At 52.1% G+C, this 20,265-nt stretch overlaps 7 protein-coding genes across 7 annotated transcripts; 2 read left to right on the top strand and 5 right to left on the bottom strand.

Annotated features, from left to right (window-relative positions):
- Positions 1-770: 770 nt before the first annotated feature.
- On the bottom strand, positions 771-3,404 carry HMPREF1120_00361 (uncharacterized protein; the record flags this gene model as incomplete). Its single annotated transcript, XM_009154357.1, has 1 exon — positions 771-3,404. The coding sequence occupies one exon, from the start codon at positions 3,402-3,404 to the stop codon at positions 771-773; it is 2,634 nt and encodes an 877-aa protein (XP_009152605.1).
- Positions 3,405-5,060: 1,656 nt separating this feature from the next.
- Positions 5,061-6,056, bottom strand: HMPREF1120_00360 (GNAT family acetyltransferase; the record flags this gene model as incomplete). Its single annotated transcript, XM_009154356.1, has 2 exons — positions 5,061-5,797; positions 5,975-6,056. 2 exons carry the CDS (start codon positions 6,054-6,056, stop codon positions 5,061-5,063), a joined length of 819 nt encoding a protein of 272 aa, XP_009152604.1.
- An 849-nt stretch (positions 6,057-6,905) lies between these two features.
- On the bottom strand, positions 6,906-8,674 carry HMPREF1120_00359 (DNA repair protein RAD50; the record flags this gene model as incomplete). The annotated part of the gene is made up of 2 exons (XM_009154355.1): positions 6,906-7,622; positions 7,676-8,674. The coding sequence occupies 2 exons, from the start codon at positions 8,672-8,674 to the stop codon at positions 6,906-6,908; spliced, it is 1,716 nt and encodes a 571-aa protein (XP_009152603.1).
- A 970-nt stretch (positions 8,675-9,644) lies between these two features.
- Positions 9,645-11,450, bottom strand: HMPREF1120_00358 (uncharacterized protein; the record flags this gene model as incomplete). Its single annotated transcript, XM_009154354.1, has 1 exon — positions 9,645-11,450. One exon carries the CDS (start codon positions 11,448-11,450, stop codon positions 9,645-9,647), a length of 1,806 nt encoding a protein of 601 aa, XP_009152602.1.
- Positions 11,451-11,645: 195 nt separating this feature from the next.
- On the top strand, positions 11,646-12,969 carry HMPREF1120_00357 (CDK-activating kinase assembly factor MAT1). The gene is made up of 3 exons (XM_009154353.1): positions 11,646-11,905; positions 11,969-12,215; positions 12,264-12,969. Exons 1-3 carry the CDS (start codon positions 11,884-11,886, stop codon positions 12,808-12,810), a joined length of 816 nt encoding a protein of 271 aa, XP_009152601.1. The 5' UTR covers positions 11,646-11,883; the 3' UTR covers positions 12,811-12,969.
- Positions 12,970-12,993: 24 nt separating this feature from the next.
- Positions 12,994-15,171, top strand: HMPREF1120_00356 (uncharacterized protein). The gene is made up of 2 exons (XM_009154352.1): positions 12,994-13,487; positions 13,624-15,171. The coding sequence occupies exons 1-2, from the start codon at positions 13,226-13,228 to the stop codon at positions 14,808-14,810; spliced, it is 1,449 nt and encodes a 482-aa protein (XP_009152600.1). The 5' UTR covers positions 12,994-13,225; the 3' UTR covers positions 14,811-15,171.
- Positions 15,172-15,633: 462 nt separating this feature from the next.
- On the bottom strand, positions 15,634-20,032 carry HMPREF1120_00355 (chromatin modification-like protein VID21; the record flags this gene model as incomplete). The annotated part of the gene is made up of 3 exons (XM_009154351.1): positions 15,634-19,687; positions 19,783-19,911; positions 19,992-20,032. 3 exons carry the CDS (start codon positions 20,030-20,032, stop codon positions 15,634-15,636), a joined length of 4,224 nt encoding a protein of 1,407 aa, XP_009152599.1.
- Positions 20,033-20,265: the final 233 nt, after the last annotated feature.

Here is a 20,265-nt window from a genome sequence, read left to right as displayed (position 1 = left end):
GTGGGGCGGAAATTTGGTGTTTCGGATGTCATTTCGCTAGCACCAACGCTGCGGTAGGTGGATAGTTTACAGTACTACGACGATTAGTGTGTTCCTACCGTGGTAATCAGAACACCCTGGCATTATATGTCTATTCCAGTCCTTTACTACGGTAGTGCCAGGTACAGCATTGTACAACGTTATAACCGTTATGGTACCTAGCTAGGTACTGTACCTAATGAGTTACAAGTACAAGTCCCAGCGCCATACCACTGACAATTATGATTGATGGTGATCATTAGTAAGGTATTAACACATTTTGCTCCTCACTGTGGCGCTCACTGTTCACCATTCTCCTCCGAGTCTTGCACTGCAAGATCTCAAAAGGTACCCATGCTATGCTATGCTATGCTCCCCTGTGCTAGAGGATGCCAATGCCTTGCAACGCTTTGCTACCAGGAACGCATGCAATTCGCCGCGATACAAGTCGGCCCAGAATGCCGCCATCATCAACCAATATGGTACCTGCACCTGTACCTGTGTACAGCGGTACCTTGACCAAAGTCCAGAACCTTCCAGGACCACAGCCAATACCTCCCTCATGTATCATTCCAACCATCTGACGGCAATTCGTGCTTTCTTTTGTCCTGTCCTTGCAACAGGAATCCAATCCTGACAAATCATCGTCAACAACCACCATCCAGCAAAAAAAGCAGAGTGCCATTGTGCTCTTCTGGTCTTCTGGTCTTCTGCTCCTATCAATCTTTCCGTAGCAAGCTTCCAGCCCACTACTAACTGGCCTCTGGGCCATTCACTTCAGCCTCCTTCTGAGCTTCTGCAACCTTTGAGCCACGCGATCTCCGACGTGACGCTCTACCATTAGCTACAGCCTTCTTCGGCTGCTGCTGATGCTGATGCTGATGCTGCTCGTCGATATTGATGATCGTTCCGGGCCCCGGCGATTCACCTAGCAATCCTCTAGGATCGACTCGAAACCGCGAGCTTTTGGGTCGACTAGGGGAAGAAGGTCGACGCAGCGACGTGTGCGGACCCGACGAAGAATATGTTGCGCCAATATCCTCAGTAACAAAGCTGATGGTGGTTGTGTTGGGACTGGCCGATCCACCAAGGTGTTTGCCGGCGGTCTCAGGTGTACCAGTTCCATTGCGATTGCCGCGGCTGTTGCCGCCGCTATTGTTGTCGAAGCCATTTGTATGAGTGTAGTTGTAGTTAATGAACTGGGATTTGGGTCGTCTCCGGCCGTTTTTGGGCTGCTGCTGCTGTGGCGGGGCCGGTGGCGGCGACCGATGCTGGTAGAGATCATGTCCAGCTACTGCTGCTCCATTTGCAATCGGCGTAGGAGTTGAAGATGTCGCTTTTCCTGGATACAGTCCACCATATCCGGCCGGGATGCCGTGGCCTGGGTGACCTTCTATAACCGAACCGTGCCCATGGCGGCCGACAGAGATGTCGTTCTCACGGGTCATGTTGCGTTGGTCATAATAGATCTGGGTCTGAGAGGCTTCAGCCTCCCGGACCAGAGAAGAAATGTCGTCAAAAGTCATGTTGAAATTCCACTCGATTCCCAACGCTGATGCGCGCTTGCGAATGTCCGCCAATGCCTTGTGGTCGTCTCGCATGCGCTCCTCGTACGTTCGTTTAGTTGGAAGGAACTTGGTAGCATTCTCTGAGAAACCTGAATTTCGAAGTGGATTTCCGTTTCCGTAGGCAGGGGGGGTTCCAAACTCGGCAGAGTTGCGTAAGCTACGGGTCGCAGAGGTGGTGTACCGTCTTCGATTCTCACTTTCATTTAAGTTGTGAGGACTGGCAAAGAGCTGAGAGAGCCGCTCCGCGTCGGTGGCCCTCAGGATAGTATTGACCGGTTGGGCTAAAAGCTCGCTTTCGGCTGTAGGTGCTTCCGTAAGATCGATCGGATCGACTTGAGTGCCTTGGAAAACCGTGTTCGGTAGAAGGGCTCGTGCAAGTTCACTGGCATTGACGTCGTCAATGGGAAGTCGGGGCTCCTTCTTGCACTGGCACAAATGCTGGGTATAAGACCGCCAGTCCTGGTCACTCCCAGGCACAATTTCTTCGTCGTCATTATCCGAATCCGGCATTCGCTTGGCAATCTCGGCAAAGGCTACGAGTCGTGACCAAGGAGGAAGACAAGACAGGTCGCATGATGCTAAAGACAAAGGCTTGTCTTGCACGGTAACACGGTCGTTCCGGGGGGCATCTTGCTTGAGTTTGGATTTTCGTCGGCTTGCTCGAACCTTGCTGGCCTTAGGGCTGGGCTTATCGACTTCAGGTTGTTGAGTTGGGTTGTTGATCTCAGAAAGTCTCTTCGACTTTAGTGTGATTACCTTCGATCTGCTTGAGGGAGTGGTTTGCGCGACTTCGGCAGTTTCAGGTTTGTCGACTTTAGTCGGCGTCGTCTTCAGTGTGACACGCTTTGATTTCTTGCCGGTTGGAGTGGCAGGAATCTCAGCCGTGTCCCGGCGGGTAGGTTGTTTCCGTTTGGCACGGATCTCAGCATGATCGTCCTCCAGCTGGTGCTCTTGGGAAACAGGCTTGCCAGAATATTCGGAAAGAGCGTGCATTTGGCTGTTATATCCCTGGTCGCGAACGTCTTGGTCGCTTTGCCCTTCTGGAGGGCTGAGCATTTGTGGAGGGGTTGGAGGTTTGGTCGGTACGGGCCAAGGCCACGTGTCACGAAAATGGTTTTCCACAACTTGACGAGCTCGTTGGCTCTTTGGAGATTTTTCAAGCATGTCTTGAACATTTGAACCCATGCGTTGGTGAACTGGACATCCGGTAGAACGGTTTTGGCTCCTCTCCGGGGTTTGATCCTCAGCAGATAGCTCCTCGGGCACAGAGGAAGACAACGAGTAACGAAGCTTGGACGGGACCTTGGCGCCGCCGTAAGAGATTCTGGCAGACTTGCGCGCCGGAACATCCTGAGTATCAGCTGGAGAGGCTGGGCGTTTTCGGGCAGTCGGAGGTGTTAATAGTGCTTTGGCGGAAGGTTTCCTCTCTCGCTGGGAGGTTCTTCTGGCTGGTGAGTTGAGAGTTGAAGAATTGGTCTCGTCCTGAGTGGCGACCTCGGCGTTTGATGCTGAAGTGGCACTCTCAACCAGGTCGTTTGTTGACGTCTCTGGGGTTTGAAAGTCTCCCGAAGCTTGCTGCGAGGTGTCTGCACTAGGACTCGGAGTAGTGGAGCCTTGTTTACGGCGAGGCTGAGGTTTGGATTTTGTTGGTGGGGGCAGCTGTGGTGGTGGTGAAGAGCTAACCACAATGGTGTCTGAAGGCGGCGGCGAAGAGCTTGAGTCGGCTTTGCGGTCACTCAGCGCTTGGGCTTTGGCGGTCAGTTTCCTCACACGACCACCTCGTGTGCGGCGTCCCCGATCTGAGACCGAAGCGGCCATGTCAGCGGACGAAGCAGTTTGCGGCTGAGAGGTGCCAACAGACTCATCCGAGTCACTGTGGGATGTGGTTGGATCTGTGCGCGATCGAGTGTCGTTGGTTGACAGGGTTGGGCTAGGCGTGGCAGTCCGAGTAGTTGAATTGGAGAAATCAAAGCTCTTCCGGTCAGGGCTGGATCTGGTAGAAGAGGTTGCTAGCCGCCGTGGACGTCTTTCAGAGGGCATGTCCGGGTCCTTGATGAACCAGGCCGAATCCGCAGAGCTGGTGGTGGTGAGATCTGAGAATTCAAGCGCCGCCACGTCGCCTAAATCTGAACCACAGGGGGCCTGTCTTTGTCCGTCCTGCGGATTGAAAAGTGTTTACAAGACAGACCAACAATGGCACAGCGCCAGGGTTGTGGCAGGAGAACGGCAAAATGAGTAAACAAGGAGACCAAGAGACAAGGCGAGCAGTGTGAGATGCGAGGGTGGCTGAAGTTGTCGATGCTGAGCTGGTGAACTTGAGGTGGTGAAGTGGCTCTGCCGGCGACAGTTGTGCGCCTTCCTGCCGCAAACAGCTTAGTGCGATTCCGGTTCTGGGGCAGAAAAAGATCGAAGCCAGATCAGGAACCAGAACACAGGTTACCTTATTCATTTCGCGAGCCGTTTGTTTGCTGCCAGCGTTGGCATCGGCCCGTCATCGCATTCCTCGAGACAATCACATATTCGCTGGCTGTGACATTGATATTATGAAACCCTAGTTCTCTTCAAGAGTCGGCTGTCTTGCCATCAATTGTCCCCTTTGTCGATTGACGGTGGAGACCTGCTATTGAAGCTGGACCACGCCTGTGTTCAGCCACAACAGCAACATAATCAACCCGAACACAGTAGCATCTGCGGCTGGATTTGCTGCTACAACTACAATCAGCCTTGGCCGGCTGCACAGTCGCCATATGTTGAACTGTCGGTCCGCCCCACCCAAGGCAAGTTTACGGCTTTCGTACCAGAGCTGCAGCTTACCTTAGCTAAACGACTATCGGCGCGGTGTCGATTAGTAGTAAGCAATAGCAATACATCCACGTATTCATTTCGTTCTTGACGTTCAAGTTACCTCACGGACCTGAATTATGCGGTGATTGAGTGTTGTTGTCAATGAGGAAGAAAGCTTACCTGACAATCGTTACGGTACTGACTTATATCTGAGATCGATTGATTTCAAGAAGGCAGTCTCCTTAGCAACGCAGTCTAATTTGTAGGAATAGAAGTACTGTTTATTTGTAGAATTGATCCTTTGTGCCGCAGACTCTTTGATAAAGACCTCACCAGAGAATCGACAAGGCATCATCCCAGCCATGCACAGGCTCATCAATCTATCGCCACGGCACTCATGATCATTTTCTTCTATGTTTCTTTCCCTCGTTCGAACCGTCCAGTTTGGCATGGACTCGGCTCAGAATAGACAACTGCTCTCACCTATGTACATACAACATTGAACCTTGTACCCTCTTCTACCAGTCTCGTCTATTTTGATATCTAACTATTAGGTATTCACTATAAGAAAACACAAATACCACACCCAGTCACGTCCCAAACCCATTTCATCTAGCTTATATCTACCCAGTCCATCCCCTCTATAAATCCAAAGCCGACCCAGGGCCAGCAGTTCAACTTCCATCCCCCTCAGAGCTCCAACACCACAGGCCCCCTTTGCCCCGGCATCAACTCCCTCAAATCCTCCAGCCTCCTTTTCTGCCTCCCACTCTCATCAAAATTCTCATCCCTCAACCAATCCTCAAACGCCTTCTTTATGACAGGCCAATCCTCATCAACCATAGCAAACCAAGCAGTATCCCTAGAACGACCTTTATATACCATATGCTTTCTAAAGACCCCCTCAAAAGTAAATCCAAGCCGAATAGCCGCCCTCTTGGACGGAAGGTTCAAATTGTCGCACTTCCACTCATACCTCCTGTAGCCCAAATCCTCAAAAACATACCTAGCCAACAAATACATGGCTTCCGTGGCGGCCCTCGTACGTTGGAGAGCAGGCGAAAAGAGAATATTCCCAACCTCCACGACTCGATGGTTGGGATCGATGCGCATGAGTGACGCCCATCCCACAGCCCTGTTGGTCTCCTCGTCAACCAGGGCGAAGAACAAGGGATCCTCGGATTGCGATTTGGTCGTCACGGCATTTGAAAAGGCTGATGGTGTTGTATATGGGTCGTCGAAGAGGTAGGTGAATAGGTGGGCTTTGGATTCACCTTCGATGATGGCGTATAGATCGCTCGCGTGCGAGGGTGAAAGTGGTTGGATGGTCACGCTTTTGCCGGGTAGAGTTACCCTGGTGGGCCGACGGGGTGGTACACCTGTTGGCGAGGAAGGGATTGTAGGGCCGATGGGTTGGTGCCATTTGGCTGCATTGGTTAGTAGTAGTACTATAGGGTGGTGGAAACAGAAACATTGTCGTGGGTAACGGTAAGTAGGTAAATTGTGGAACAATGCTGCTGGCTCTCGTGGGCAGTGGGCCCTTTCTTGATTTGATAGTAGATACTAGATACTGTGCTGTAGATTGATGCAGTAACGGAACTCACTTTGAGAACAAGGTGCACCGCCACGGCTGGGAGCAGCAGCAGAAGCAGCAGCAGCGGTGCTCGCTTCAGCCAGGTTTGCCATCGGTGAGCGTCTGATGCAAAGGAGATAAATCAGGTTATTATTCGATAACCGTAGGGTCTGCGACAAGTTGAGGTATGGTGGACGTCTGAACATAGAACACAGTAGTCAGATTTCTTCCTTGGGTGTTCAGACTGACTGGAGGTAAGTGTAGGAGTCAACTAGTAAGCAAGTGAGAAGTGATAGAAGCGGCTGCTGCGATGTTGATCGCACCCAGTTCACGCAGCTATCGGCTTCGCTCCCGGGGCATTAAATTGTGTCATACCAATCGACGGATCAAAGAGCCCTAGAAATTCGAAAGCACAGAAATACTAAGTATATGGTACAAATATATAGGTTACTAAAGAAGCCCATATTGATTATTAGCTCCATCGCCAAAAGATCATACAAGTGCACCATCCAGCACCGAGGTAATCTAACAGTGCCCTGCACATCACCCGCAGGAGGTGGATACAGCTGCCAAACCAGGCGGTCAGTAGCCCGTCGGCATATCAGCCGGACCACCGTTATATATTATATTGTCCAGCTCCAAGGTGATGGAGGTGCATGTTAAACTCGTCCAGACTCACACTCTATCCAATTTTAGACAATTTGTAAACCACGGGCGCTATAGAGTGATTATCACCCATTTTTTCCTAACCAATCTTAATCATTACGGAACCAAAGTCATATGCACCAGTTTTGCCATCAACGGAAACATGGTGTCAAGACATCGGATAGGGTTCTGTGACGCGGGAGTTGACCGTAGCGGGGTGGTTATGGCAGCAATCGTCCCCGTCTCGACCGGTGTGAGAGTTGATGTTCTTTCATTCCCATTGAAGCCCCAGGAGAAAGGCTTCCCAGGCGTTGCATCTAGGATTCTGCATCGGCCTTCTTGAGTCCAGTAATGGTCTCTCTGTGTTCCTTGGACAGCTTCTTTTTGGTGACGAAAACGCTAGCAAGCACTCCACAGGCACCCAGAGCAGTAAACATAATAAACATGTTCCGGATGCTCCAGGCAAAGGCCTCCTTGACAGCGAGTTTTTGAGCCGGTGGGAGTCCATGGCCAACCATCACGTTGGCACCGGCGTTCTTGCCAGAAAGCTGCTCCACAATGGCAGCCGGTAACCCGGCTGCAACGAGAGTTGACCTGCGGAGGTCCATGCTCTGCTGAAAGACGATGCCGCCGACTATCACGCCCAAGGACAAAGCCATGCTTCTGATGAAACTTTGAGTGGAAGTCGCTGTCCCTACATCGTCCTGTTCCACATCTTGCTGAATAGCAATCAGTGGTGGCTCAAAAAGAAGACCTGCACCGACTCCTTCGATGATTTCGAAGCCGATGATGGTGCCAATGGAGGTCTCTGGGCCCAACAATATGTACAGACCAGTTCCCAAAGTCAACAGAACAGTGCCTATCCACATTGAAGGTCTATATTGACCTGTTCGGTGGATGATGAGGCCGTTCACGACACCGGTCACGGCTGTAGCCACGATCAATGGTACCAAAAGTACACCCGACCGAAGCGGTGAAGATTCCTTGACACTTTGAAAGTAAAGAGGTAGATAATACTCTGCGGCAATGAAAGTCTGTTTTTCTGGTCAGTCCAACCTTTGCTGAGAAATACTGAGGCTTCACTTACCATGCCATGGAAAAAGGTAACCAGCAATGTAGCAATATTCCTCGTGCCGAAGAGAGAAAGTGGGATGACAGGATACCTCGCCAGCTTCTTCTCACTGTAGATGAAGACAAGAATCATCAAGGCCCCAAAGACAATCAGACAAATCACTTTAGCAGAGCCCCAAGGGTAGACAGACCCGCCCAGATCGAGGCCCAGGAGTAACATGACTGTGACTCCAAGGATGGAAATACAGCCAAACCAGTCAATGGCCTTGACACCTGCAACCACTGAAGTGCGAGGATTGTGGACATTGAGAAAAGGGACAAGAAGTACAAATGCAGTACCAGCGATTGGTAAGTTGCAATAAAAGCACCACCGCCAGGTTACTTTTTGAGCAAACGCGCCACCCAAGAGAGGACCGACAGCACCGCTGAGAGCCCAAATGCCTTCGCAGAGACCAAGCCACAGGCTTCGTTCCCGAACACTGAAAAGATCTGAGATTGCCACATTGACCATGCAGATGAGACCACCACCCGCAGCTCCTTGGATGCTTCGACCGACAATCAGCATCTGCATGTCGACGGCCGCGGCACAGATGATGGAGCTGGCAAAGAAAACGGTGACTGCTGCAAGTAAGATGGGCTTCCGACCCCAGATGTCCGAGAGCTTGACCCAAATGGGGGCCGCGGCAGCGTTTGCAATCAGGTAAGCCCCGCCAACCCATATGTATCCCGCCGCTGAATCAAGGTCGGCGGTGATCCTAGGCACTGCCGTAGCGACAATGGTGGCGTCGAGCGCCGCAACAAAGAGCGATAGGTAGAGCGCTATCAGAATCATCGTGAGCCGGAACGGGCTCCTGGCTTTGACTTGCGAGGCAGAACCAGGCTGGCCAGCCTCGGTCGAGGGGCTCTTCTCGATAGGTACATTCTCTGGATCGTGGGGTGCAGAGATTACATCCAGTTCATGAGCAACAGCCGGACTATGATTCGGGGTCGTAGCTGAAAACTGCCCCTTGTCCATAGCTTCCTCCTCCGCGTGGATTTCTCCTCTCAAAATGCATACGGCGAGGGGAGGTCAGATGGTCAGGCTGCAATACCCGGGCGGCAAGGCCGAATATAAAGAAACAAGAAGAAGCAGAAGAAAGAAAAATAGATCGAGACCAGATAGTATCCCAAAATGCGGATCCGACTTACGGCAATTGTAGCGGTCGAGTAGCCATCATCACCATCATGACGGATATTGAGCCAATGTCAGCGCAGTGTCATCCATTCTCCCACGGGCAGCACGCAAGGAGCTGTCTCGATTGAGTGGAGGAGGCCCAAGAACTGCCAGTGTCTCGTCCTGACCAATGGAAACGAGGAATGAGTTTTCATGGTGGAGCTGCCATTGCAGCGCTTACACTCCGCAGAATTCCACCATATCATTACCAGGTTGGTATGATCTGCAGTACTTCGCTTCGCTGCTGACCAGGGAGGTAGTACTATATGCAGTGTACTGCCAGTGTACCTAAGTAGGCACCCACTTGCTATCGACCGCGGCCTCACGTTGACTTGTCGTGCTACAATACACCAAAGGAATTGACCTAAATGTTACAGTCGGCATGTGCTGGGTGAAACGAATCACCGGATCCACAGCTCTCAATCGGGTCTCGAAAGACCGCGACTAACGGATCAGGTGTCAGAGAGCCCAGTTGCAATGCTTATTATCGGAACCCATATGAGGAACCATGCAGATAGACCACCATCCATTGGTGCTGGAAGGAGGGCTGCAAGTCCTTTTAAAGAAAAGATATTCTTGTTGAGGGTTCCAGGAAGCGGAGAGCCTGCATGGGAAGAAAGGGAAGGGGTTATCAGAAAGGCCATACCAGCAGTAACAGGAATGGGTTGGTTCAAGTTGAGATAGACAACATAAGGAGCAAGGAAACAAGCCCAGCACCGGACTGTTCCGGTAACGTAGGGGACACAGCCTCGCATACGTGGCACTGAGGATTCTAGCCCATTTGTCGACTGATTCTTGCGGCTTTGAACCTGCTAATCTTTTTCCCCTTGCCATCTTCATCGTCATGACCCCTGCCGGGGGTGATCATTTCTCCGTAGTTGTCTCCTTCTCCATTTCCCGTAAAGCCGTCCTCCTGGGCAAGGATCCGTTTCATCCGGTGTCTCTGATATTCTATAGCAACTTCCTGTCGGTGGGCCTCTTCCGAGAAATCGTCTGGATCTGGAGCCGTAGCTATCCTCGACGACGGACGTTCGACAAGATTGGCAGAGATAATCTTCGATGTTGGTGTCGGGGAGATGGACTCGTCCTGATCTGCTCTTGACAAACCTGCACCCAAAGACATTGGTGGAGCAAACATGGGCGTCTGTGGCTGTGTTTGTCGTGCAGCCTTGAATCGAGAGGGTTTCTCTGAGCGAGACGTTGGCGCCGGAGCAAAGACATTATCTTCATCGACCGGAGCAACTTCTCTCTCAACAATGGATTCGTTGATTGGTCGCACCTTGGGTGCCTGTGATGGCTTCTTAGGGGTGGTTGAAGCGACAGGCGTAGATTTAGTACTTGGTTCATCGGAAGCAATGTCCAGCTCCGAAGAGAACGCGACTTTCTTCTTGTTCGAGCTCTCAGCCTTCCCACCATCCCCTTTGGGAACAGAACTCTTCACTGCCGACTTCAAGCTGCTCTTCTTTGATTTTTCGTCTCTGGCAATTGCTGCTTTTCGAGCCGCTTCGGCCGCTGGTGGTCTTGGTGACTGTTTGAGGGTCTCTTCAACTATCTGCGTGGCTGCCTGAGGTCCCATATTCTTCAAGCCCAATTTTTCCTGCAATTCTTCCATCTTCTTCCGATAAGCTCTTGGTACGGTGAGTGGGTGCGTGCTCTTGCCGGTTTCGTCCTCCGACTCCTCGTCATCGAAGTCGTCATCAAAATCGGAACCTAGATCAAGCGGCTCATCCTGTTCATCGTAAGAAACATCAGACGCATCTTCTTCCAGGTCTAGTTCCGCGACGATTGCGCCAACTTCATCCAGGCCTTGTGAGTACTCCCACATTTCTCGGCGAAGTTGGGCTTCGGTTTCAGTATCATTAGGATTGGCAGGGATCTCATCGACAGAGTCTTCTGAAAGTGTAGTTTCTGTGGGATTATGCTCATTTTCTGCGGAAGTATTCGTCAAGTCTTGTTGTTGGGAGGTACTCGTGGGCGGATCTAGTGCTGGCGGGCTCTTTCTACTCCCATTGTCGGTACTGGTAACTTCTCCATCTGTCTCCTTCAAATCTTCAACACCGGCCCTTCGCAGGGCGTCGATCAACTGATTGGTGGAAGCGCCGGGTGTTTCCACCTTCCCAGATATCACTTCTCCAGACTCGTCCAGCTCCTCTGTGATCTCTGCGAGGGGAAGGCCAGCGTCCTCTTGATGGTTCGGATCCTCAGCAAGCAAAAGAACGTTTCTTTTCTTCTCGGCCTCAGAAAGCTGCTTCCGTACTGTTTCAACGTTACGGGTAACATAATCAACACGCTTAGACAAAAGATCCACCAACTGAGCAGGTCGACGGGGCCGTGACTTGCTGTCCGTTAGTAGTTCCTGCAGCTCTTTGTCGTCGATTGCCTCTGGCTTGAAGTCCTTAGCAGCTTGCAAGCACTCTTCAGCCGGAGCATCATTTGGTAAACCAAGGAATTCCTCCTTCAGGCCTTCATAATCTATCTCTAACGTCTGCCAGTGGCGCAGCGCTTTGCGCAATTTGGCGATGTTCGATTCAAGCTCGGTACGCTGCTGCTCCACACGAGCAAGGGTTTCGTCATCCATGTCTGAAGACCGAAGCAGACGTTGTATCTGTGTCAATTTGCTAAAAGGAGGCCAAGCTGGTGGAAGACCAAGAGGAAGGTTGCAAAAAATTGGCGAAAGGATGAAGGCAAGTTGACGTTGGTTGACGCCACAGATGCTGCTAGAAATGCTTAGTCATCCACGTTCCTTACTAGTACCTAACAACATCAGCCTCATCAACAATGGAATCGACCTCATGTGAATGAATCAAATTCCTTTGTGCATTTCAGCGTGATCTCCTTTGTTGAGAATCACCCGTAATCAAAATTTACACCTGCTTCTCGTGACTCAGCTCGCTGGAGTATGAGGCTCTACGTGGCGAACAAAAGATAGAATCTTTCGCAGGAGGCAGCGAAGAGTGATTGGGGCCACGAGAAAGGGTGACAGGATACCAGGTCGATGAAGGCTCAACGCGATGGATGAAGAAGACTCTGTTGGTAGGCTGTGCCAGACTTTATTGTTCTGAATCTCGCATTGTACTGACATAAAGCACCTTTCAGGGGCCAACAAATGCCCTGTCTGTGGGAGTGATCCACGAACACACCCAGGGCTCCGATTCAAGATCAACACGAAATGCTATCACCGAATTTGTGAAGGATGCGTCGACCGGCATTTCTCAAGCGGCAAAGCAGAGTGTCCTGTAGCAGGGTGCCATGTCAGTCTCTGGAAGCGAGAATGGCGGACGCAGACGTTTGAAGATCTGAAAATCGAACGCGAAGTTGAGATTCGAAAACGTGTCAACAAAATGTAAGCTGACCTCTACATCTTGCTATATTCCTTTCTCACAGTGAGCAGTCTCGATCGTCAGGAGGAAGAATTCGAGACCAAACGCGATTATGACGACTTTCTGGAGTTAAAAGAAGAACTGATTATGAACCTTGTGCTTCGCACTGATGTTGCCGCGACGAACCGCAAGCTCAAGGAATATGCACAGGCGAACGGGATCAAGACAGACTCGGCCGATGGGACCACCGAGGCGGGTGGCAAGGCCACCAGACGAAAGGACGTTGCGCCGGACGCAGCAGACCCAAGCGGGCTGATCAAGGGTTTGAAAAAGATTGTCATTCCCGAAGCGAAGGCACCATATGACCCATTCATGGGTATGCCCCGGACTAAAAACTACTATGAAGTCAAGGAAAGCTACGTCAACAAAGCTAGAGGGAAGCCGACCGACGCGATGCTTGCTGGTGGATATGACTTCGCGCAATATATGGACGAATGTCTCCTGCGGGCATTTGCAGGGCTCGGCGTATTCATCGAGGACGAGATGTGTGCAAGAGATAACACGGCTGTCCCAGTGCCCGGGCCAGCGACAGTCGCAGCTTCGAACGATGTATTTTAGTTACAGCACTATCCCTAGAGATGATACACCATGCTGGAAGTCAAAGATGATGCGGAGCGGAGGGCCATGATTGTGGCTGCCCCACCACATAACGCAGACAAAAATGAGTTATCTTAAGCACTTAGATTATTAATCTAATATTCAATATTTCTAGACTCATAATTCCTTTTTGTTGGTGAAGTACGCATACTACAAGTAGCACTGCGGAGCGGAACCAAAATGCTGATCTAATCTTATCTCCGCCAAGATTTCGAACCCTCCGAGTCCCAAATTCGCTCCCACAGCGCTACTAAGACTGGGCAGCGACGACGACGACGAGAGGCGCAGGCCGCACAAGAGCAAGAACCACCACCTGACAATCCCTACCGCACCCCCTACAGTTGTCCTTCTTCCACACAGTCAAGACACTGCCGCCATGCCGGGCCCCACGAATACACTGTTGATCGAGGGGACGTTTTCCGAACTCGCGGAAGAATTTGCGCAGTACCTGGACGCCCTGTCGAAAGCGGAAGAGGGCGCAGGCGTGCTAGCAGAGATTGGACAGCCGTTGAACAACATTCGAGAGGCAGAACAGACACAAGAGCAGGTCGACGACGCGGCGCTCCAGAGCCAAAAGGATGAGGTGCTGAAAAAGTTGGTGACCAAGGCCTCGATCCTGAACTCGGCCCCCGAACGAGGTACGCAGAAACAAAAAAAAGGCCCCCTGCCCCTCCAATGCACAGAAATGCAAGATGAAGAGTGAAAGGAAAAGGACAATGGCTTTGTGTATTGCAAAAGAAAAGCGCTGACCATAGGAATTTTACCAAACTACAGAAATTACTCCAGCATACAACCTCCTCATCAGCCTATCATTGCAATCACCAATCTACGAACAGTTGTTCGCCCGGATATGCCAATACCTATCGGAACAGCCAGTGACCTCGTCGCCCATCTACGGCGCATCGCTGGCGCTCCAGACCCTGACTACGGTTTTCAACGTTCTCCCCGTGACGAGCGAAGCTCGGTACCACGTCTTCCTTGCGATTCTCAAAGTGATCAAGAACACTTCATCGTCACAGGCATTTGAGGCATTAATACCGCAGCTGGAAACCAACATCCCGAACTGGCTGACGGCGTGGCAACTGGACGATGAAGACGCTCGCAACCTATACACTGCTGTGGCCGACGTTGCTTCGGCGACAGGGCATGATGACCTGAGTTACACATACCTTCTGAAGGCGCTGGAAACGATCCCGCCCGAGACAGCGGCGGAGAACGAATCGCAAGAGCTGGCTAAACGCACGTTGCGGCTGGCCCTGACGAACCCGAGCGTGATCGACTTCACTGCCTTGACCGCCAACGACGCCATCCAAGCGATCCGCCGATCCGACAGCAACCTGTTCGACTTGCTCGAGATTTTCTCCTCGGACGATTACTCGTCGTACTTGGATTTCCTCGAGACCAACGAGCTTTCCGCGCTGGGCATTCCCGAAGAGAGCGCCGACGTTCTCAGCAACAAGATCCGCCTGTTGACTTTGGCAAGCATGGCCGCGAGCTCGCAGAGCCGTTCGATCCCGTACTCGACCATCGCCTCGGCGCTGCAGGTGCCCGGCGAGGATGTGGAGATGTGGGTTATTGACACGATCCGCGCGGGTTTGGTGGAAGGCAAACTCAGCCAGCTGAAGCAGGAGTTTTTGGTTCAGCGAGCCACGTACCGTGTCTTTGGCGAGAAGCAGTGGGCCGAGATCCAGGGCCGTCTGATGGTCTGGCGACGGAGTCTCGAGAGTGTGTTGAGTGTCGTCAAGACGGAGAGAGAGCGCTTCCTGCGCGACGGTCCCGGCAACGCCGACAATGCCGGTGTCAATGGATTCGGCGACTTTGGTGACAATCAGAGAGGAGGTGATAGGCAGAGACGCCAGGGCGGTGGTGGCCGGAGAGGCGGTGGTGGTGGTGGCCAGTACCGTGAGCAGCGTGAGCAGCAAACCCTGCGAGAAGTCGAGGCTGTGGGTGGTGGAGATTAGTGATTCCATGGCCTCGTTCTGGCGTTCGTTTCTGCAAGCTTTAGACACGGCTGGAAAAAGGATGAGAAGGAGGCAGGTTATGGGGCGGAATCCCGACATAAAAAGCGAAAAAGCATTCTGGAACTCTGTCCATTGCACTTCAGGTGTTCCAATGCCTATGCTTCTACGATGCAATGCGTGCTTCGATACGCTCCATGACAGGGTTGGGCTACTAGTGAGTGCCTCGCCTTCCAGGGCTACCTACCTTAGCCTTGCATCCTTCCTGTAGTGTACAATGAAAATAAAACAAGACTTTTCAATGATGTAACGGCATGGTTCTCGAAAAATTTCACGCAAGGAAGTACCTAGTAAGAAGGAAAGATTTTAACATTTGATTGTATTTGTATCAATCGATGCAGTGCTAGGCTGGGACTGTATCGCTGTGTCCATGTCGCTCATCCGCCCATAGGTACCGGTGGAAACCATTCTTCATAAAGTTGAATGAGCCTTCCCATTTATTGCATTTGTGCGAATCTGCGCCTAAGCAGCGCTTTTGCGGAGGAACACTAACGTTCAAAAGACCTCCAGTCGAAGGCAAAGGCCTCGACGACCGACCAAGGCCTCGACCATAACCAGGCGAATTCACACGTCCTGTCTTGTACAGTACACCACCCAGTCCCGTTGTAGCCTATACATCATAGTGAAACAGCAGATTCAGAGGAGGAGTAGTGCGCCGACCATAGACATTGCGCATCCCATAGCAGGATTGAATAAAACAGTAATGCAGGAAGAGCAGCATCATCGAAGAGAATTCTGTTCATATCGTATGTACATCATGACTTGGCTACGCCTGCGTCTGCATACTTTGTTGCGCCGGTCGAGGACTGCTCTGTTGGCCTTGCGCCGGTGCTCCAGCGCCGTTCATGTTGGGTTGGCTTTGGCTGCCACTTCTCTGCTCTCTCGGTGTGGCGCTGCGACTCAACTGCCCTTGATTTGCGTGCTGGCTCACAGGTCTGGCCATGTTCATGACAGGAGAATTAGCCATTCCATTGGGCATGACTCCCATGACGCCTGCCTGCATTTGGCCCGGCATGCCGCGCACAGCATGCTGCTGGGCTTGCTGCATTCTCATACGCTGGTTATATTGTTGTACTTGTTCGTTTGTCATCATCCCGGGATGGCCACCAAACTGAGCGGCCGCAGCAGCGGCCGCAGCGGCATTCGAAGCATGATTGCCAGCATTGACAGCCCCAATGGCAGCGTTCAGCGCGGCTTGATTATGAGGCTGCGGCCGTTTCGGAGCCTGTCCTGCAGCCGCAGCAGTCGCTTGCAGTTGGTAAGATGTGATCTGCTGGGAAGCTAGACGTTGTATATCTTCCTCTGAGAGTTTAGGATGATGCTCTCGAATCTTGTTGGCTATTTGAGTCAATACAGGGATGTGTCCACTTGATAAGGCTTGACCGGGATTCGCGGTGGCGGGACGGGGCGACGCTGAGTTTCCATGGACCGGCGCTGAGGGTGACCCGATGCCGTTAGCATTGGCCATAGCAGAAAGGTAAGCGGCATTGTTCATGCCTTTACCAACTGCGAGGGCAGCATGAGGATTGTTGGGGGATGAATGAGCACCATTCTGAGCCTGCTGGGCTTGTCGCATCAGCTGCTCCTGTTGAACTCGGCTTGCCTCTTGCAACATGCGTATTTGCTGCGGAGAAGTCGCAGCGCCTCGGGCCGCTAGTTGTGCTTGCATCTGCGCCTGCATTTGAGGAGTGAGGCCTTTGGGCGGGACCATCCCCGGCGGTAATTGCATGTTGCCTTGCATAGCCATCATACCAGGATGACGAGGATGGCCGTTGGGAAGCTGGAGGTTTCCGTTGGGAACACCCGGCATTCCCCCAGCCGACGGAGGACCACGCATTGCAGGTGCACCGGGCGGCATTCCATTTGGCAACGGTTGGGCATTCTGTCCACGCTGCTGTTGCGCAGTAGCACGCTGGTGGGCAATGAGCTGCTGCCTGTAGATCTCCTGCCGTTCGGCCAGTTTCTGCTCGCGTTCTTGTTTGAGCTGGGAAAACTCCGCGGGGGTTTTGTATGCTGGCTTCGGAACATTTGCATCGTTGACCTTGCGCATTGCAGCAAGATCGGCTTGATGTTGTTGTTTCTGAAGAGCCGTCTCTCGCTTTTTGGCCAACTTCCGCATCGCATCAAGCATGGCGAGATGCCGTTGCGTCCTCTTTCGCTCGACTCGGACTGGTTGAGTGGTTCTCTTACGCGCCGAGATTTGCACATTGTTCCCGGCCCTTCGTTGGGCTTCTTCGATTTGAGCAGCGACATGTCTGCCAGCAGCTTCGATTCTGCCCGAGTACGTCTTGAAATACGCAGTCTTAGACATGTCGGCAGGCAGGCCCTCCAGGCCGATCCATCTCTCGAAACACTCCCATGGCGTCCTCCGGTCAGCTCCCGATGTGTACGAACTTCGGGGAGTGAGACAGCTGGAGATCAAGGACCAGTTATAGGAGTAATCCTTAACCAGCTTCCTGAGCTCATCGTCTTCGGCAGGCGTCCATTGAGACGACTGTCTGGTTTCAAAGAAAGCCTGCGTCGGCATCGGATGCTCTGATGGCGGACGGAAGGAGTGGCCCGGATGTATCCTGTCACGAATGTGCTTGTTCTCAGGCATAAACAGAGCCACATTTGTTTCTTCAGGAGGTAGCGGTGCGGATTTCGGCTCGGAGGCAGGTTCAAACTCATACTCGTACCTACTGCGTTTGCGAGGAGGCTTGTAGTCCTTCACCGGCAACTTCTCGGTGGCCCATCTCGAGACAGGGACAATATCAGTTTTCCATTTCGCATCTAGTCGTTCCGCCAGGTTTGACTTGGAAAGATCAGGCACAATTGCAGCGGGCTCGTAGAGGGGTAATTCGTTCAGAAGCTTATCGAGCGCGGGGGTTTTGTCGACAGCAAAATTGATGTCTGACGGCCCGAGTGAGAATATCGCAGCCGGAGCACTTGAGATCTGTACATCTCTAGGGTCTGCAATATCATCGCTCATCGAGTCATCCTCGTTGGAAGGCATCAACTCTGGCGTTGGCTGTGAGGAGAGACTTGGACCCGGTCCATCCTCCATTTCCACATCCTGATATGTGTCGGGCTTGGGGAGAAGTTTTGTTGGTCTAACCCTTACTTGAAGACGTTTGCGATCTTCAGCAGAGCTGGCAACCCATTCTGCACACCATTCTGCCATGCTGCTGGCGGCAGCAAGCTTCCACTTACGCTCCTCTCTAAAATCAGTGCGCATCCACTTCATATGGTCGAGCAAAAAATCCCAGTGAGAGGTCGGCCTGGGAGCCTCATCAGCACGCTTATACTGTCGAAGTGGCCAGCGTCCCTTCTCCTGTAGCTGATAGAGACGCTTTAGTATCCGGCATTGGGCTGACAGTTCGTATTCGATAAGGTGATCCGAGGTTGAGAGTGTTTTGTGGGCATTTTGAATAAGGTAAGACATGGAAGTCTGTCGCGACATAGAATGCGCCTTGTTCTCGAACAGAGTGTACAAGTAGTCTTTCTGTCCAGGGCTCGTTCGCTGCAAGTCACGATCCTCGGTTCGGGCCACTTCCACGGTCTCTTCATCAGCAGCGGGTTTCGGAGGTTTGGCAAAGACAACGGTTGACAATCTGCTCCGTTCTCTGTCACGCCGATCACGATCTCGGTCACCCGTACGTCCTTGGGGAGTTGTAGAGCCAGGTGATTCATGATTCGGCGTCAAGGACGGAGATCCAACATGCGTGTTGATCGCCTTGGGCGTCTCACCGAGGATCTCTGAAACCGACTTCTTTTGCAAGACACCGGAGGATATTCTAGTCGCACGTTTTGGAGGCTCCTGTACAGAAGGAGATGTTGCAGGGAGATGCTTGTGCCTAACATTAGCTGTCATAGGCGCCGGACTCTCCACCAAATGTCCGCTGGGGGGTACCTTGATGGACGTTTCCTTCTCGGTCTGGATCTCAACGCTGATGTTAGGCTTTTGGGAGATGGCTGTCTTGGAAGCTTCCGCTGACTGCTCCGACTGTCTGGAAGCATCAGCTTTAACGTCCATGGCGGCCGTCTCCGTCATTTCGACATCATTCAAAGGCTGCATTCCAGATTCGCTGTCCTGGACGACTCCGTTCGTCAAATCCTTTGACGGTTCTGAGCTGCTAATAGTGCGATCAACCGTCTTATTCACCTGGGTGGGTTGAGATATGTCAGGAGACACATTAACCCCAGGACTGGTTGCTGGAGAGGCGGCCATTGGTAGGGGAGTATTTGCCGAATCTCGTCCATTTGTAGACGATGGGGAAGACTGAGGTTCAGCCGGTATAGAGACTGGCGGGAGAGAAGGCGTGAGTCGTTTGGGCTCATCTCCGCCTTCAGCACTGAGTTGCGGTCCGGACTCCTTCGCTGTTGCTGTCAAACCTGGTTTGTCCGCAGATAACCCAGCCAGTGTCGCAACTCCTTGTCCCGCAGACGACCCTTGACCTTCTGGTGATTTAGAGCGACGTTCAGCATTCGGAGATTTCGTGATGTCTGTCGATTCGGCCGCAAATGCTTCTGAATCCACCGGAGAGACCTGTTTCACGCCCAATTCCTCCTTCTGAATTGCTTCTGGCGGGTGGCCATTGGGCTGTTTTTCTGTTTCGACACGTTCTTGAACCTCTGAAGGTGCTGTCTGGAGGGCAGGGCTGGTCGCGTGGGTTGTTGGTTCAGGCGAGGGTGCCTCAGCTTTCGCAGGAGCTTGTACGCGTTGTTGGGTCTCGGAATTCTGTACAGGCGTGTTAGATGGTTGAGGTTGCTGGGTTTTGCGGTGTTGGAGGGTTATATGCGGTCGAGCTGGCAGGGTAGATTCGTCGAACAGACGGCCACTGAAGAACGGTCAGCCCAACTGGTCAAGCCACGGGCCACAATTGCTGCAAGTCGTAGCATAGACGAAGCAGTCGTTGCGACAGAGTAATATCACCTTTCGAGGTTGTTTGCATCTTGGAAAGCTTGGAGCTTTTGTTTGTAGGTTGGGTCGTCGGCAGTAAGAGGATACGCGGTTATGGAGAAGAGTTCAGATAACTTGCGCTTTCTCGACAGCAAACGACTTCTAAAATTCACCAAAATCGATCAGCATGGAGAATCACACTGGCAGAACCAGATGAGTCGCTCGAAAATGACATTACTCACTGTGCTTCCAACTTCTTCGAGCGTAATTGCTCGACGTGCATTTCATCGGTGGCTACTACGGGCGGAAACCATCCGAATCAATTGCTGAAAATTGCAGGAATGGTAGCTTGACACAGTTGGAGATGAAAGAGACCCTTAAAATGAATTGTTCGGCCGCGTTGTGGTTGATTTGAGACTGATGAAGATGCTGCACAGCCAGATCGGTTTGTCCAGATTTGGGGTGTGCAGCCAAAAGTGCAGCGGAAGAGGAGTGTGGTAAAGGCAAGTTGAAGGG

The sequence above is a fragment of the Exophiala dermatitidis genome (genome assembly GCF_000230625.1).
Source record: "Exophiala dermatitidis NIH/UT8656 unplaced genomic scaffold supercont1.1, whole genome shotgun sequence".
Lineage (NCBI taxonomy): Eukaryota > Fungi > Ascomycota > Eurotiomycetes > Chaetothyriales > Herpotrichiellaceae > Exophiala > Exophiala dermatitidis.
Note: the sequence above shows the minus strand (reverse complement) of the source record. Positions and strands in the feature narration are given on the sequence as shown.

Excerpts from the sequence above, each read along its gene's own strand:
- HMPREF1120_00357 (XM_009154353.1), top strand. The coding sequence starts at position 11,884 with ATGGATGAAGAAGACTCTGTTG. Across the intron at positions 11,906-11,968 it reads GGATGAAGAAGACTCTGTTG|GGGCCAACAAATGCCCTGTC; the intron begins GTAGGCTGTGCC and ends AGCACCTTTCAG. Across the intron at positions 12,216-12,263 it reads CGAAAACGTGTCAACAAAAT|TCTCGATCGTCAGGAGGAAG; the intron begins GTAAGCTGACCT and ends CACAGTGAGCAG.
- HMPREF1120_00356 (XM_009154352.1), top strand. The coding sequence starts at position 13,226 with ATGCCGGGCCCCACGAATACACTGTTGATCGAGGGGACGTTTTCCGAA. Across the intron at positions 13,488-13,623 it reads GAACTCGGCCCCCGAACGAG|AAATTACTCCAGCATACAAC; the intron begins GTACGCAGAAAC and ends ACCAAACTACAG.